Source organism: Nelumbo lutea, chromosome 1 (assembly GCF_056320005.1).
Source record: "Nelumbo lutea isolate HS-2025 chromosome 1, American lotus-T2T, whole genome shotgun sequence".
Lineage (NCBI taxonomy): Eukaryota > Viridiplantae > Streptophyta > Magnoliopsida > Proteales > Nelumbonaceae > Nelumbo > Nelumbo lutea.
In genome coordinates this window covers 105,548,146-105,566,868 of record NC_142684.1, presented here as the reverse complement: position 1 = coordinate 105,566,868, position 18,723 = coordinate 105,548,146, and the positions used below count along the sequence as shown (strand labels likewise).

General features: G+C 39.7%; 1 protein-coding gene and 1 long non-coding RNA gene across 2 annotated transcripts; both read right to left on the bottom strand.

The window, feature by feature from the left end:
* Positions 1-3,411: 3,411 nt before the first annotated feature.
* LOC148876587 (NADPH--cytochrome P450 reductase-like) lies at positions 3,412-18,352 on the bottom strand. The gene is made up of 18 exons (XM_088969955.1): positions 17,709-18,352; positions 15,261-15,320; positions 15,066-15,142; positions 14,897-14,954; positions 14,707-14,790; positions 14,598-14,634; positions 7,023-7,092; positions 6,718-6,912; positions 6,511-6,603; positions 5,951-6,176; positions 5,779-5,862; positions 5,488-5,639; positions 5,300-5,396; positions 5,026-5,175; positions 4,859-4,936; positions 4,599-4,721; positions 4,407-4,520; positions 3,412-3,915 (listed from the first exon to the last, which is right to left on the bottom strand). Exons 1-18 carry the CDS (start codon positions 18,003-18,005, stop codon positions 3,835-3,837), a joined length of 2,076 nt encoding a protein of 691 aa, XP_088826081.1. The 5' UTR covers positions 18,006-18,352; the 3' UTR covers positions 3,412-3,834.
* On the bottom strand, positions 11,679-13,127 carry LOC148876588 (uncharacterized). Its single transcript, XR_016107268.1, has 3 exons — positions 12,110-13,127; positions 11,853-11,958; positions 11,679-11,778 (listed from the first exon to the last, which is right to left on the bottom strand). It is a non-coding gene; the product is annotated as an uncharacterized LOC148876588 (long non-coding RNA).
* Positions 18,353-18,723: the final 371 nt, after the last annotated feature.

The window sequence follows — 18,723 nt, the reverse complement described above, 5'->3', positions numbered from 1 at the left end:
AAACATAAGTAAAGGGGTTAAAATACAAGTGAAACTTAAATAAATTTAAAGGGAATTTTGAAGGCCCCCCCTCGGCCATCCCCTGGCTCCGCCCCTGCCTACCGGAATGACATTCTCCCATTTGAGGGAATAATCATTCCCTACCCTTTATTCCAATTTCTATTCTCATTTCTATTTAAATCAAACAGGCTATGGGAATAAACCATTCCGATTCTGATTCTAAAGGATTTTGATTCCAATTCCGATTTCAACCACAAATAAAATAGGCCCTCGTAAATGCTATCAAGGGTTGAATGTATTAATATGTATCAATGAATATCATACGAAATGCATCAATTTTTAGACCCACGATAGATAAATTAGGTCTTGTTGCCAGCGACCACTTGAAGGTTAATGCCCTTATTAAAGAGATGTCTTGGCTCAATTTTTGAAACTTTGGATCACACAGTGCCATCCTAAAGGGAAGCATTGATGTATAGAGTGGGGTAGGTGCCTGCTGTCAATTCATGGGAAGAGATTGGTGTATAAGGTGAGGGTATTTGACATTTTGAATTCTAAAATCTGCAATGGGTATGTCCGTACTTTTCCGTTTTTCAAATCAGATGTGTCCAAAGAGCTGAAATAATTCAGTGATTCAAGACTCGCGCTAGTACTGTTTCTACAAATGTTTTTGAATATGCTTCTCTTTGAGATAAAACGGAACTCTTTAGAGCTATCATTATCAGATTTACAATAAGGGGGCATTATTTTTTTTTTTGGATTTTGAGAGGGGACATGTTTCTTTTTTTTTTTTTTCAGATTTATGTGGGGACAAGGAAAGTTTATTTTCCTAGGTGGTAAGTGATAACCCATCTCCGGATGGATCAATAACTTTTTCACATGAGGAAAAAGTTGTCAACACTTGAATGAAACAAAAGTGCCCCTTTCAATAATGGATTTTTATGATAAAAATGGTCATAGCATTATTTACATGGGAAATAAAAGAAATATAAATTACACAGACCCTGTACTATGGGGGAGTGACAAAAAACCCCTACACTTTTTTTGCGACAAAGTCCCCCTTGAACTTTGACTGTTAGAAAAAGACCCCCCTTTGTTAGCTTCCATCTTTTTATAAGGCTTATCCAAGCACCAGATGCTTCGCAATTTGCACCATGACAGTAAGGTTGTTCATGAAATCGATTAAACCAATCAATCTGACCAATCCAACCCAATTCGGCCCAAATTGGACAGTTTTCAAATAGAATCCGAAAAATTAGGTAAATTTCAGTTTGATAATGTATAAATGATAAAAAACAAATCGACTCGATTGTCGCATACGATTATAGTTGTTAGTACTTCTTTTTTCTTCATGCTTTTTACATCTCCTATAAAAGTAAAACCTTAAAAATGTAAAAAACTGAACAAAAGTTTACACCAACCTATCGTCATTTAATTTTTAATAAAATAAGTGTCATTTATAAAGTGATGTTACAAGAATAAGGGCTGACAATATATTTATTGCCGCTGTCAGAAAAGATGTTAAACAATAAAAAAAAAAAAAAAAAACAAAGGCAGACAATTGCAGAATTACACGCGAAAATTGAAAAAATCTTTTCTCGTTCAACAACTGAAGCTATTAGGGATTAACACACTGCTGTGCAACGGAAATCACACAATAGATAAAAGAACCCGGAGGCTGTCGGACGGAAATCACTACACACATGTGCTGCCTCATCAAGAACGTAATACCCACCTTCCAAGCAAAGTCGTAGATGAATCTAGCAGCAGTAGATCGCTCTTCCTTCTCTGCCAGGAGCTGCACCATGACCACCGTTGCTTCCACCATCAAACACAAACCACTTGGAAGGCGCATGTCGCTCATCTAATCGTTGTTCCACAGAGCTCAATGGCACATGACATTGCCAAGAAGCATGAGCTCATTGCTTGTACGATCTTCGCCAAGTAAGATCAACTGGTTCGCCTACAACAAAAACCAGGTCCTCGTTCTAGAAGAAACGACGAGATGTGATTGCTCGTAGCCTGTCTGCTTCGTATGAACTGAAACCCCAACTGTGCCTTTCACTCGTACATCAAGCGTCGTTGCTGGTGGATGATTCGAAGCAAGGTGGAGGTCTTAAGCTTCAGCCTTCAAGCACGCAAAGGGAGCAAACACAATACTCTGCGGCGGAATTCACATAGTAATTTTGCCGGGTTCTTTAAATTCAAGCATGTGTTTGTTACCGACGGAGACGGTGCCATAGGGGCAACATTCCGATGGGGACGAACTGCTTGGGGCAACATTTCGGTGAGGACGAAGTGACAAACTACTCTCAACTCTCGCTGCCACCGCAGGGGCCAGGGCCAACATTCCAGCGAAGACGAACTACTCTCAGATCTCGCTGCCACTGTAGGTAGGGGCAACATTTTGACACTCCTCGTCCAATATTTGCTCTTATTTATTTTTTTGGGCAATGTTTGGGGGATTGAAAATGCCCCGAGTTGATAAGGATTTGGAGGAATTGGAATTCCGTAGAAATGTCACTGGTTAGTATTATTTTGACTTGTGAAGAAAGTAAGGGCAAGAAAAAGAAAATAGAAGAAGTTTATGTAGGTATTTTGGTCATTTAATGCCTTCCCTTATCTGACTTAATGGCCAACGGGGTATTTGCCTAATAGCCAAAATTCACGAGATACTTGTCACATACACACACAAAAAAAAAAAAATAGTGCAGTGGGGTCTTTATCATTAACCTCATAGTAAGGGAGTCCATTTAATTTACCCGTAGAAGAACATGGGTAAATGCACTATCCAAGTAAATGCAAGTTTTTACTACCAAAGAATTACCTGGGCAGGTAAGGCTCCATTTGGTTTGTGGGATGGGGATGAGAAAAAAATGGAATGCAAGATCCCAAAATTATGAAATAGGGGTCACACCAAAACCATGCGGCCCCAGTGATAAATCTCGATTTTCTTCATCTTCATCCTCTGCCCCGCCACTGTTGTACCACCGCCACTGCTGCACCACCACCGTTGCTAGTAAAACCCAGATTGGCGCAACCACAGAACATAGGTTTTCTGCCATGGTAGAACTTAGATCTGAATTCGCAGACAGATCGGAGCTTCAGTCATGGAATTCTGTCTCTCCCTCCATCTTCCTCTTCTCTCTTCTCCCTCGTAACAGTGTTTTTCTATTATAAGGTAATTTTTTTACACTTTTCCATCCCACCCAAATCTTACCACAAACCAAACGGAGCCTAAGTAACTTACCCAAAAATAAAAAGGGCCTATGATGGCTGGTACCATTAATGTGAGGCATGGAAAAAACTGCTCGTTAATGGCCCAAAACAAATGTTTACAAGTGAATGCATATACACAAACGCTTAAACAGAAATCAGACTTGCTTCGCAGGTATGACAAATGGAAACAAATCAGCAGAACCCATTCAAGCAATCATCTTTATTCTATACTTAAAAAGTCACAGTACCATTACCATCCTTACAAGATCTCAGAGGTGAACCAGCAATCATAATCTCCTAAGCTATATGATAGCCTCAGCTACCAAATGGTATGGTTGTAATACTCAAATTTGTTTAGTCCTTGTTACTTCTTAGCGCTTTCCTATATGAAACTTGAAATAATGGCATACACATTCTTTCCATCTGAAAAGGGCATACAAATGCTTGATGCATACATGTTTGCTCTTGTCCAGAAACCAAAATTTTTTCCCACAATCCTCATCTGTTAGACAACTTTGTAGGTGTCCTTGTGGTTAACAAATGGATTTTACTCTGAAGATATTATGATAAACCCCATCATGGTTTGCCATCACGGAGAAGGCAGCTATTGATAAATCACCAGACATCTCTTAGATACCGTCCTTCCATCTGGAGTTTCTTCACTATAGCCTCGGCCTTGGATGAATCCGTACTTTCCTGAAACAGAATCCATATATGTGAGTAACAATTGGATTATTGCTTTGTGTCTTGTTTTTACCAAGGAAAAATTCTACGCGCACAATAAGACATCGATGAATCACGTGTATAACTAATGTTTTGAAGACAGACGGAGACGGCCCAGAATAGACACAAAAAAGAAAGCTGTCTGGTTATTCCTAGCCAACCAAATCCATTTTTTTCTTTAGTCAGTTAAAGGAAGCCATTCTATAATGTGTATCCGGAAATGATTGATTTAATCAATACCAGTACAAACTGAACACACTATGCATCTAGAAATTTGTCAGTTCAGGATCAGCACTTGCATGTTGTGGATGCTAGATCTTTTTCCCCAAAAAGCCAGAAGAAGTTTTCAGTATAATTTCATTAATTTAAGGAACCAGCAAAATGAAAAATCTAGAACATGATTTGATCATCTCACCTCACCCTCAACAAGAACTAGATTCCAAGCAGAAAGTAATACTTCATACCTGCTCTTGAACAATGGAATGCAGAGTCCGGTGGACATCTCTAGCCATTCCCTTTGCATCTCCACATACATAGAGATACCCGTTCCTGGATATTAGATTCCATACTTCTGTTGCCTGCACGTGGAGCATATTTTATACATGGAAGCAATGAGAACTGCAATCTATTGCCCGTATCTACTACCTCCTACTTACTTTGTCCATCATCTTATGCTGAACATATTCCTTATTTGGTCCTTCACGTGAGAATGCAACAATCAGCTCAGATAGAACACCTTGTTCTACAAAGCTATTGAGCTCATCTTCATAAATGAAATCCTGAAAATAGATAAAATCAGTTAGGCCAGTAACATAAAGAATAACAACCACCAACCCTCCCCATCCAAAAAATAGAATGAATGAGATTAAAAGAAAACTTATAAGTCTAGGCATAATGTATAATGATGATCACTTACCATTTTACGGTTCCTACATCCAAAAAAGAGGAGAGCAGGGCCAAGTTGAGCACCATCCTCCTTCAAGGCAACTCTTTCCTGAAAAGATAACGGGAGTTAGAAAGATGCAATCCATTTGGAATAACAAGAAACCTACACCTCCTAGAGAACCACATTCAGTTTCATACCTGCAGAAATCCCCTGAAAGGTGCCAACCCAGTACCAGGCCCCACCATGACAATTGGAGTTGACGGATCTGATGGTAACTTAAAATTTGATGGTCTAACAAAAATAGGAGCCCAGCTACAGTCATGGCTTTTCTCTAAAGGAACTGCACGCTGTCAAGTACAGGTGTGTGATACTTGTATATTCTTACAAATTTACTAATCACAGAACGTCAGAACCAACTAGTATATTGAATATAAAAGTTAAAGATGATTCTAAACTATCATCATTTCCTACCTTCATCCATGTTGAACACACTCCACTGTGAATCCTCCCTGTGGGACTCGGTCCATAGACCAAAGCACATGTCACATGAATTCTAGAAGGTGCTAACCTGCACAAAATATACCATCCAAAAACTTTTCTGGAGTCCTCATGACAGTTAAAATTGCTTCAGATTATTATTTCTGGGAAAAGAGCATCACCTTGGAGAGGACGAAATTGAATAATATCGTGGCTGTAAACGAGGAGCTATTGCAGCGAAAAAAACACCAAGGGGAGGTTTAGCTGATGGGAATTCAGCCATCACTTCCAGGAGACTTCTCTGACTCCCAACAACCCATTGCGAATACTCATCCTGGAAATAGAAAAGATAATAAAAACAAATTAAAAATATAAAGAAAAGGTACTAAATGATAACCATGCAATCATAACAGGAAAATAACCCAAATAAATTGCCTGCAGTACAACCAAGGAAAAAAAGGTAAACTATGGACCTTTCCCTCAGGTGATGCCAAAAATTTTAGTCTTTCTGCTTCACTAGGTTCAGATGCATGAGCAGCCAAAGCAACAAGACTAGCCTGAAAGTACCAAAAGATAAAAACTAAATATCTCAAACTCCAACTACAATGAAGGCAAAAGATACAAGATGATCAGGACTTAAACAACCTTTCTAGGAGGATTCAAGAGATCTGCATAGCGTGCTAGTGCATTGCGCAAGGTACAAGGCCCAGGGAAGGGGGGTGGTAATGAGCTTGGCAGTGGAGTCCCATCCTCTTTGTTGGTGTGAAGTGAAAACAGCAAATCCAAGGGCTGAGCCAATAAGTTGCCTGCTTCTTCAATGGTTTCATCACAATTCTCAGCATAAACACCAACATGGTCTCCAGTTTCATATCTGAGAAGAGTGACAGAAATGAATCCAAATGCTAGGACATTCTAATCAAATTTTTGGAAGAAACAAAGAAAAGAAAAATGAGCTGAAACATGATGGACTGAATAAAAAAAAACAAAAAAAAGCAGACACCATACGAGAAATCAAGGTAAAAACACATGAATTTTTTTCAGAGAATAGGTATGTACACAATCATGAATTGCAAATTCTGGGCTAAAAACAGGTTTTTCTCACTTGTAGTTATATCAAGGAGAAAATAAAGTTATTACTACAAAATTGCCATCACAATAACTAATCAATCTTATCTTCAAAGAAGAATAAAGAAGAGTAAACTCACATAAGACTGGTGCTTGATATGTCAAACTCCAAATGTATGCAAGATCGATCAGAATCGGGTTTGTGAAGCTCCCTTTGAACATAAACGTTGGCTCTTCATGTGAAAAGATAAAAATAAGTTTACTGAATTCTAAATGGTTGATTTTTTGGGCTTTGAGAGGGGGGGAAGGGGGGAGAGTTTCCACTAAAAACACATGTCCAGAAGTACCTGCAAGGATGATGAATATCAAATGTAACATTCCCATTTGCCATAGTTGAGTATTTATCCTCATAGGCTGTAACAGTAGGATCATGAACCACGACCCTATATTCAGGAATAGCTGCAGTATATGGAGTAGATACTGTATTAGCATCATCTGCGTCTCGAAGTAGCTGATCTAATTCAGGCCACAATGACTCTCGCCTGGAACAGATAATTGTGGTTAATGTCAATAAGCTATAATTATGCTCTTATCCAGGATCTGCAGTCTTCTTCAGGCTCAGATTATGATTAGCTAAAATGATAAGTCATACCAAGCTGCAAAATCATCCTCAATGCATTGATCGTCATCACCAAGCCCAACCGGAATAAGACACTTTGCACCTATCAAATCATCAATGTGTATGGTGTTTATGTGCTGTTAGAGAGATGATCGCAAAACCATAATGGATAAACAACTAAGGACAAGAAACAAACAACTCTGATGAATTCCATCATCATTGTCTTCTAAATGTATTCATTAAGAGAGATCTATTTTTCAATGGAACATTCAAAGAGATGATCACAAACCCATAATTGACAAACAAATCAATAACAAGTTGTACTTGTATAACAACCAGAAAGAAAATGCAACATCAGAAAATATTTACAGGTGAATTGCAACCTCAGTTTCTCTTAAAGGCATCACAATTCAATAGTAGTTTGAAAGGCAGAAGTAGCAATGAATAAGCAGTTGGTTACAAATTTTGTTACACTGGAAATCTGGTTGAATTAGTTCAGTTTTCCAGACATTCTCCGGCACTTTCCTTTTTCAAGCAATCAGTTTTGACACAATTTTGTTGTCATTTTTTAATTCGAAAATTTGCATATTGCAAACAGAAATTATCAAGAAAGTCTAGAGAATTTCAAGAGATCCAGGAGAAGTGGGGTGGTCTGTAAATTAGATTTGGAAAAGGCTTTTGACTTGGTCGATTGGTCTTTCCTATTGGAGGTGATGATGAACTTTGGGTTTAGAGAAATTTGGTGCAAATGGGTGATGTGTTGCATTAGGGATTGTCATTACTCTATTTTGGTGAGTGGGACAGTGGTGGACTATTTCCCAGCTTTGAGAGGGATTAGACTCTCTCCCCTTTTTTGTTTACTTTGGTTGCAGAAGTATTGGGGAGATTAATATCCAAAGTAGATTCTAGGGATTTAATAAGAGGATGGAGAGTTGGAAGAGACAATATGCCACTTACACACCTACAATTTGCAGATGACACAATTCTGTTTTGTGGAGGGGGGGATATCAATAGGATTAGAAACCTAAAGCTCACTATACACCTTTTTGAGCAAATGTCAAACCTTAGAGTAACTTTGGGAAGAGTTGTATAATTGGAGTCAATATGGGCAAGGGGGAGGTTTGTGAGTGTGCAGACATTCTGGGGTGTGTAGTATCCAATTGGCCCTTGAACTACTTTGGTTTACCATTGGGAGATAATCCTCAGAAAGGTGAATTTTGGGCCCTGTTGTGGAAAGGTTTGAAAAAAGACTTGCCAACTAGAAGAAGAATTACTTATCTCTTGGAGGAATTTGATTAGGTCTACTCTTGCCAACCTTCCTGTCGATTTCCTATCAGTCTTTAAGATTCTGGCTAAAGTGGCTAGTAGGCTGGAAAATCTAATGAGAGACTTTCTTTGGGAGCCAGGGGAGGAGAAGAAGGATCATAGGGTCAGATGGGAGGTGGTATGTAGATGTAAGAAGGATGGGGATTTGGGAATTGAGAATATAAGGATTAGGAACTTAGCACTACTAGGGAAATGGCTGTGGAGATTCTCATTCGAGAAAGAAAGACTATGGATTAAGATAGTGGGAAGTATACATGGGCTGACAAACAATGGACGGGACTCTGGGATCCTAGCAAGGACTACAAGAGCTTCTCCTTGGAAAGCTATTCAAGCCATTTTGCCTTTGTTTTATCCATGGGTCAGGTATGATTTACACTCGGGTAATCTCATTAAATTTTGGGAACATGTGTGGGTTGGGGACTCCTCTTTGAAAGTTCAATTTCTGGGCCTCTTTGCTATTTCTACCCTTAAAAATGAACCAGTTTCCTCTTTTCTTGTACCTTCTAATTCACCTTCTGGGTTCAGTTGGAATTTGAATTTGAGAAGAGATGTCAGGGACACAGGGTTAGCCTACATTTTAGCCTTACTACCATTCTTGAAGGGGTCTTCATTGAGCCATCGAAGTCAGATAGTAGAATATGGACACTCACTCCCTCGGGTTCCTACACTTGTACCTCTTTCTTCAAGGGCCTTTTACCTCATTCTCCTGTTGGACTGTCTTTTCCAGTTAAAGAAGTGTGGTGTTGACCTATACCTCTAAAGGTTGGGTGCTTATGTTGAGAAGCCTTCCTAGAAAGAGTTAATACAAAGGATCTACTTTAAAGAAAAAGACCCAATAGTTGTTTGTCTCCTCACTGGTGTGTCCTTTGTAAATCTAATGGTGAGTCTAGATGTCACTTGTTAATTTCTTGCCAGTTTGTTAAAGTCATTTGGGAATGATTTACTTATTTGTTTGGGTGCAGGTGGACTCCCCCTTTGAATGTGCAAAGCTTATTTACTTCCACATCTAACTAGTCAACCAAAAGGGCCAAGATCATGTGGAGATGTGGTAGGGCTACAATGTGTTGGATTATTTGGGAGGAGAGAAATTCAAGGGTATTTTCAAATAAGGAGAGAAGTTTGAAAGTAATCCTGGAGACTATCCACATTAGGGTGATTCACTGGTTGAAAACCTTGGAATTGTTTGCAGTGTTCTTAGCAGATGAGATGACCAGAAAGTGGAAGGAGATTGCAGAGTTAGGCTCAATTAAGAAGACCTCAAATTCCTACCAGACACCACCACCTCATGGGTTTACCAAACTGAATTTTGATGGCAACAGCATGGGTAATCCAGGGCCCTCCGGAGTGGGGGGAGTGATAAGAGATGAAAAAGGGAACCTGCTAGCTATGTTCCTAGGAGCTCTTGAAGGGATACAAAGGGCCCAGGAAATGAACTTTAAAAGTTGATCAATAGAAGGTGATTCTGAAATTGTAGTGAATTGGCTAAAAGAGGATAGTTCTATGCTTTGGAAATACAACAATGACAGGAGGAAGTTCAAGTGGCTCACCAAGGATATTGAAATTCGTTGTACATGGATAGTGAGAAGTGCTAATGCACTGGAAGATGGTCTAGCTAGGCAGGGGGTGAACAAAAACTCTATGTTTTGGACTGTTTTGTAATTGCTCCATGGTTTGGGGCTTATAGGGTATTTGGGAGCAAATATTCTTTAGCTCCTTACCTTGTAATTTTGGTTTTCCAAACTATTAATAAAATCCACTGTTATTGATAAAAGATAAAAGAAATTATCAACCAGCCATTCTTTGCACCTTGCACTGACATATAATCACATAAACCTCCATAATAATGGCATAGTCTAGTAATCCTTAACCATACTGAGGAGGGGCAGAGCCCTTGTCTTCAATGAACCTTTGTTTCAATGAAGAGAAAAAAAAATTAAGAACACTTTTTGTAAATGTGGATTGTACTGAAGCACTTCCAGCATTCAACAATTCAACCATGTGAAACTCTGGTCACGTTTGTCTGTCTACTAGTTGCATCACTCATTCACTCCAAGTAGCTAATCTGAGATTAAATGCCTTGCATTCTTCCTAATCCATGGAGGTTGAGGGCTTTGAGGCCTTTATGGAAGCAGAGGACCAAATCCCAAACACACCCCAATATTTCCTCAAATATGCCAAAGGTTAGGTCTGTATCCAATCTACCCCTCCCAAGATCCCATATAACTGGGACTAAGACTAGGTTATAGCCTTTTATACAAGGGCATTGGTTTTGTAATTTTGGTTGCAATTCATTCCTTGCATTCCTAATCCAATATCAACTGTACTCTTGTTGCTTCTTTAGGTCCGGTTTGTTTCAAGTGCAAATTTCATTTTGCACTGGTGTAAATGCATGGTAATGTTCTGGTGATGGCTTTACTTCAAGGCGTAAGATATGCCAAACATTTGGGACTACATCAAATGGAGATTGAAGGGGACTCTAAGCTGTTAATGGGATGGATGCAGTCAGGTTGTTTGGGAGCATGGAAATATAGCCAGATGATAAGGGAAATAATGAATATAACGAGGGAGATTGGTGTTTGCTTTAAGTGGACAAGAAGGTCAGCTAACAGGCTAGAGGATACCTTAGCAAAACAAATGGACTGTTAGGGAGAACATGTTTTGGGCAGTGCTGTAATGAGTATGTAACTTGGGTCAACTTCCTCTTAGGAGTTGACAGATGTACCTTATCATAGTTTTAATTTTAGTGAAGTTACCATTTCCAATAAAAAAGTTCTGGTTTTATTTAGCTTCAGATGAGTTTTCTTATTTGTTTGTGAGAAATAAAAATAAGTGAGTAAAATGGACTCCCCACCTTATATGAAAGAGATCGTTTGTGAGAAAGGTAGGAAGCAAGATGATGTGGTACCCATTTATATGTAAGAGAGAAAGGTAAGTGCAAGGTGGTGCAAATTTGCATCAATTTTTGGGATGATATTTTTAAGAGAAAGATAATTGTTTTTAGGATGAAAATTTTGCACTGCCAGTGAGAGAAAATTAGTCAAATAGTACAAATTTTATATCAAGCAGGAGTACAAATCAGAGTTACAAACGAAAGGGTGCAAAACTTAACCAGGTGCAAAATTTGTATCTGGTTCAGATTTACACTGGAAACAAATAGAACCTTGGTGGAAAATTTGCCATCAGAGATCTTATCTAGAATAGGTAAGGCTTCAGGCATCTTGGTGTTTGTTTCTTTTTAAAAGTCAGTAGACCATTACTAATGCACAAGCAACAGTAACCAATGGGTCAATGAAGAAAGGAGATCAAAGGTGCCTGTGGCTGCTTCCTATTGAAGCAAAGATGTACATAAGGTTGGAAATACAGACCCTGAGATGGAGCTGACTTCATAGGCAATTGGCAGGGAAGGTCGAAACCAGACCCCGAGCTTGGTGTTTGTTTCTTTTAAAAAGTCAGTAGACCATTACTAATGCACAAGCAAAAGTAAGTCAGTAACCAATGGGTCGTAGAAGAAAGGAGATCAAAGGTGTCTGTGGCTACCTCCTATCAAAGCAAAGATGTACATAAGGTTGTGATGGTGTGTGATCTGGTAGCTCCCTGCCAGAGGACAGCTCGGACGGCGGACTAGGTAGGTTGCTTGGTCGAGCTGCAAAGAAAGAGAGAAAATCAGAGTACCTGAGCTACTTTACATGGTGTGGATACTCATACTCCAATGCTTAAGTCAGCGAAATGGAGTTTTCTGAGAGCTAGAAAGCAAGAGAGAGAGATAGAGAGCTTGAGTGCTAAATCACCCATACCTTTTTTGTGAATGGGGATGTCTTGCCGGACTGGCACGTCAGGAAAGTCGCTAGCTGAACTCGGGTCAGGTTGACGGAAGCAGGTCGCCTCTCATGCTGACAACATGATGTCTTGTCGGGCCTGTTCGTAGTTCGGTCTACCGAGGTTGTCAGGGCGGGTGTGAGGTGTCCAAGGCACTTCCAAGGCTTACTTGCATGGTGATGAGATGTTGTCTGACTGTTTTGAGGTGCCACGTGTCATCATGTCACTGGAGGGCTAAATTGCCCCTCATCAGGTTGGAAATACAGACCCTGAGATGGAGTTGAGTTTGTAGGCGATTGGCAGGGAAGGTCAAAATCAGGAATAGAGTGCAGTGATCCAAGGTAGGGGTCTTTTGAAGTCCAGCCATTGAACATTCACAACGAAATGGGAGGATAGCTTCAAGTGGAAGAGAAGCCCCAGTTCAGGACCAAGAGACAAGGATTCAGGCAAATGGTGAAGCAGTGGAAGAGAGTGAGGGCGCCTAGTGAGAAAACTCTTGCATAGTTGTGCAGCTAAAATTACAGGTAGGTTCCAGTCCTCTTTCTTCGCCCGGACTGGTAGATTCCAACAAGGAGAGGACAGGAGCAGGGGTGCTGAAGAGGGTGGTAGGGAAAGCATATCAAAGAGGAAGGCATCCAGGGAAGCCGATGAGGTTGAGAGACAGTATAGAGTTTATAACAGGAAAAGGAGGATCTCACAGGTGGAGATTGGAAAATCACTCAGTTTATTTTTCCTGGGTGGAAGAGGGTGGTTAGAAGGGCAATTGAACACTAAGGAGCAGGAGGGAAGAATATAATAAGAAAGTTGCAGGGGAAGAGAGAGAGGTGTGGGAGGAAGGGGGGGGGTGGAGGGAGGCGAGGATGAAATTGCTATCTTGGAACATCAGGGGTTGAGAGAAGGAAGAAGGGTTTAGTGAGGAATATGTTGAAAAATTTTAATCCGGTTGTGGTGTTATTGCAAGAAATGAAGTCAGGATGGAGAGGCTGGTGGCAACCCAACCATTGGCAAAGTTGTGTCAATTGGATCTTGTTTTACCAGAATTTGATCAAGTCGATAAAGAGGACTTAGGGGACAGACTTGGGGAAGTTGTGGGATTGCAAATTTGTAATTTGGATGATGTGCTTTGATTTTCTCCTTGCTTTTGTTATGTGCTCAGGTGTTAAGGTAACACCTGACAAGATTGTATGGCTTTTTTTTCCTTTTAATAAAATTCTTTTTACATTTACTATCAAAAAGAAAAACAATAACTAATAAAGCAAAAGTATAAACCACGAAAGGATATACACCATGGTCTGAGTCTAGTTTCTCTCTCATGTAGAGATGCATTCAAACAGCTATTTTATGGAATATTTTGGAATACAAGAAAATACACAATTTCTCTGAAAACATTGAAGTCTCTTAGATTGATATTGATTTAATCACTAAAAGTGATCAAAGTGACCACATAAGGGCTAAGGCTTCCTTGATGTGTTTTTGTGGTTACAGGGTGGCATATTACTCCAAGCCCTTCACTCCATAGACAGCAATACCCTCCTTCACAGGGAGCTTTAGTGTTTAACTTTAATGGAAGATCCCTAGGAAACCCGAGGCCTTATGGTTGACAGCCTATGGGCCCTGGGTATGTTCTTTCTATAAACCTGAGGCCTTAAGGTTGGCAACGCCACCCTCCTTCACTAAAGGCCACATAAGGCCTTTAGTGTTCAACAGGGTATGCTCTTTCTATAAAAACATCGAAGTTCATTAAAAAAAAGAAGAAAAGTAATAACAAAAGGATAAAGATACCACTTTGACAAGAGAAAATGCATAAAAATTGTCCCTTCTTACAAAATAAAACATTACAACTTAAGAAACAGAGTATGGCCATCATAAACCAAACACGAAGCAAGATATACTCAACCCAGAACCTTGAAATCTGATAACCACCAACACCCAAATCAAAAGCAAAGAAAGCAATTGACCTAATTGTGGAAGGTAACTGTCAAGTAATGTTAAGTTGATTAAAATGAAGACTGGAATGACCCTGGTGGTTAAGGTTCCTAATTACAGAGGCCTAACATCTGGCAGTTAACCTTTACTGCTAGTTAAGATGGGTATCTGGATCTGCAAATTGTCAAGCAAAATCTACAGCTATGGATGGGCTAGCAAGGTTGACTTGATATCAGGTCTAGGGACCAATGATAACATAACCAGAATTACTGATACATCTTTAACACTGATAAGATTTTCTTCATTGGTAACATTAATCAGAACTACAGTATTTTGAAGTATAAAATAAACAAAAGCATACACTACATTTGTCAAAAGACTCAAAACATCACAGAAAAGTCAATCATTTAGAACAGTTATAGTTATTGCCAATACTATTTAGGAGCATAAAGGAATTAAAATTCCAATTATAGGAGATTTGTATGATATGGTAACAGACTAACGGTGATGTGATTAAAAGCGTATAAAAAAGACACGTACCTTGTTCACTAAATTGTTCATCCACCACTTTGGCAATCTGTTTTGGAATTTGTGCAGTTAAATTATACCTAAAAGACAAATGTTAAACCTCAAAAAATTAGAGAATTACCTGATTGAAATGTTCATATTGACGATTACCCAGACCAAAAACACCATAAGTGAGATGCTGAAGCCAGGTTCCTCTTTCTTTTCCCTGAGCATGAGAAATATATTCTCATAATTAGAAAGCTTTATGGATATAAAAACCTTAACATCATTCAGATTTACATTTGTTTGGTCTAAGCTTTCTATTAAGTTACCTCAGTAAACCACTTATAAAATCTTGCAGCATTGTCAGTTGGCTCTCCATCACCATAGCTGCAATTTCAGGTTCTAGTGATCTAAATAAGCACCAGAAATCTCGGAAAACCCCATAATAATTAAAATTTTACATATAATCTGCTATTAAGAGTAAGATTTACAACTTACGTGGCTACCATGAAAAAGGCCAATGTTTCTTTCTTCAATTTCTCTTCATACTGATCATCATCAGCTGCATAATCATCCTGAACAAACCCACAAGTTAACAGTATAAGCATCACAACAAAGTATAAAAGTAGTTTCCTACAGTGTGCACGCACGCACATACACACACACGCAAACATTATCTTATGTATCACATACCAGGTCCACGACCTTGACAACTGCTTTGTCATATCTAGCCCTAACTTCTTCTGCCAAAGCCTGTCACAGAAAGGAATCTCATATCAAATATAACAACAATTTTTACACTCAAAACCTGTAAGAAAATATTTAATTCTCACAGCAACAAGAATATCGTTTCCTCCAAGAATTGAAATGGTAAAAATGCACTTGTGCATATTGTTTTTTAAAGATCACATGTGCTGAGGACATGTGGCACAACTATGATATGCCCTGCGTTGTTTGTTACTACTTACTAGTTACTAGTAGATCGGGACTTAGTCATAGACTTCATAACTAATTAGAAATAGTATTACTTTGTATTCAAATGGTCAGATAATAGTAAACAGATAGGAACTACTACCCCATACATACACCACTTGCATTTTAAATATGCTAACGTGTAATAAACCAAAAGCCTACTAACAGACGAAAAAAAGTAAATGATATTCTTTTAGTGGAATTTCTGAGCATAAGAGGAAGACCTGAAATTAAATACTGTTTAGAACAGTCTGAAATTAGAATTCAAGGAAGACTATAATTACATCATATTTATAGAATAAAATAGAAATCAAACCTATTCAAACTCAAACTCTTAGACTCTATCTAGGACTATGTAGTCTATCTTAATCCATCTCAAACTCTATCCTAACATAACAAATTCTATCTTACTAAGAACTCCTAATCACCCTTATCATAATAGCTCATGCATCAAACATTATCTCAAATCCCTAACACGCCCCCTCAAACACTCACAAATGTGCAATATGCTGATAATTGCGAGGATGTGACATGTAGATGATGGAATGGTGATCTTGATGGTGTCCTGTTGTGAAGATGATGACAAGCCTGCTGGAATGATGATGATGGCAAATGACCAGTTGTATGTTGGCATGATGAGATGATGTGTCCAACTGTGAAGATGATGGTGTAGCAAGTAATGGATGACCGGTGACGACAATCCCCTGTCAAAATGGTGAGAACCTGTTGTCGAAGAAGAAAAGAGCCTCTATGGGCTTGTACTGGAATGAAAATGGGCCAACACAGGCCAGATTGAAGTTAGGCCAAAATAGGCCACCAATAGACCTCATTGGGTCAACTAAGATGTCTCAATGGGCTGGGTTCTTTAGCCAATACGAAACGGGCCACAACGGGCCAATCTAAAAAGGGCCAACAACGGCCAATAAAGACCTCAATGGGTCAATGAAATGCCTCAGTGGGCTTTGTTTTTTTTTTTTTTTTTTGAAGTAGACCTCTATGGGCCAAATAGAAGAGCAGCAGGTGTATTAAGTCAAATTGACCTGTTGCCACTGAAGCTGGTGTAAGATGTCACAGACCTTAGAAACTAAGTTGGAGAAATCCTGCTGAGGGGGAGACGAAAAGTGGAATTTGGGAGAAACGACTGGTTCTGTAGCGGTGTCATATAACGAAAGAGGTTTTGATGCCCCTGTTGTCACTGTTGCTCTGCAGATTTGGCAATGGTGAAACCACGATTGGTGGGCTTGAGCCTTTGGGTTTTGGCAGCACAACAAACACGGACATTGAGGGGCCACGCTTATCGGCTTATGTTTCTCGAGAGTGACAGGAAAGAAAAAGAAGTAAGTGCCCAAAAATAGGTCTCTTACAGCAATCAATCATCGTTGTGGTCATTGGAATTCATGACGATCTGGTTGGTGGTGTCTTTCACCGGCCATTAATGGAGTTCAGAGAAAAGAAAAATATGAAAAATTCGTTTCTCACCGGAGTCGCATGTGTTGCCACAAACGATCACTAGAACTGATTCTGGGTTCTGAGGGACGGTGGTGATGTAGAAAAGAAATGATTCTGGGTTCTGATGGCGTCAGGAAGAAAACACCGATCTTCACTGGTGGTGGGCAAGTGGGTGAATGCAAGAAACATAACCAAAGTAAAAGTGAAAGTAGAATTGGCTATAAAAAGAAATATGAATGAAAGACTAAATTAAACGAGTAGGCAGCCAGCAGGTGGTTAAGACGCCAGCCACCCTCCGGAAACACGGGAACAATTTGAAAGAGGTCAAGGTTGAACCTTTGGCTCTGATACCAAGTTAATATTCAAGGAAGGCTAAGAAAGAATACATTGTTGAGTGTGATAATTTCATCATTCTTACAGACTAATCAAACCTATTAAAACTCAAAATCTTAGACTCTATATAGATCTATGCTTAAAGAAAATTCTCTTTTTCTTTTACTATCGTTAAAGAAAACTCTCAATTTCGTAGCAATCAATAAGAAGCGACTGAAACCAAAATAGAACGGTTCAGCTCATTTTCATATTTTTTTGGTGGATCAGCGAAAAATACAACTCTGACTATCCACAGGAAAAAAAAAACAACTTCCGTCGAAGCATAATGAAAATAAACGAGGAAAAGAGCATGAAGTTCCGTCAAATTTGGTAATTCCGCGGAAGTACCTTAGCAAATCCCTCGGCGGTGCCGGTCTGAGTACCGAAGAAAATCGTTATCTTCGTCTTTCCTGGATCCACTTCAACTTCCTCTTCTTCCTCAAATGACACCGGCTTCAGAGCTTCGACAGGCTTCAGGGGTTTCTCCGGAGCGGATCTTCTCCACACTAAGAAAGCAAGTGCAACAAGCACTGCAGCCGAGGTAGTCAATACCACGACAAAGGAATCGGAAACCGATTCGTATCCGAGAGAAACTCCCAAAATTGATTGGAGCGAGTTCGTGATGACATTCGCATTCGAATTCATGGTGTCTCGAATGTACAAAGTGCGCGAGCAGAGAGAGTTATTACTGGAGAGAGATAATCAGCAGACAGACAACAAGGAAAATTTTACGAGAACACGACGCTTCTCTCCGAGCTTCTCGAACCCTAGAAAAGGATGGGAGAAGCGGAGAGGCGCCCCGGCCGTCGACAACAGCGACCAGTATTGTACGTCTCCCTCTCTCCCTCTCGCTCTCGCTCCCTCTCTCTGACAATCTGACAAGGAGATCCTTCAAACATTATTGTGCGATTTGCGAGAAGAGGATCTTTGATCTTTCTCCATTGGACTATTTTACCCTTCATTATTTGAGGATATCCCAGATAAATCCAACTTCCCCTATCTGCAACCAACTACGGTATTTGGCTGCATGCGCTGGCCCGCTGGGTTGAACGGGTTGATCGGCTTAATTCGCATCCTCCCGGTTCCAACACAGATATCAGTGCTCGTTTGGGGAATTCGGGTCCAGTCCTTCACAGTTCACACCGTCCTCACAACGTTTTGCAACTGTGTATTCGAAATATCTTTTAAGTTGTATATTTTTATTTATTGGGAGATATTATGAATGCACAATTACAAGTGGCTGTGGGTATGGTGTGTGGAGAGTTGGGATGGACTCCCTTTTGTGCCATGGAGACATATCCCTATGCATTTTTGAAACTTCATTTCGTGTGAGACATATTTGTAGAGATCAAATCAGCCGCCC

Coding starts and splice junctions, on each gene's coding strand:
- LOC148876587 (XM_088969955.1), bottom strand. CDS start 18,005: ATGAATTCGAATGCGAATGTCATCACGAACTCGCTCCAATCAATTTTG. Junction 14,955..15,065: donor GCCTTTTTCATGGTAGCCAC/GTAAGTTGTAAA, acceptor CTGAAATTGCAG/CTATGGTGATGGAGAGCCAA. Junction 6,913..7,022: donor GAGGATGATTTTGCAGCTTG/GTATGACTTATC, acceptor TATCTGTTCCAG/GCGAGAGTCATTGTGGCCTG.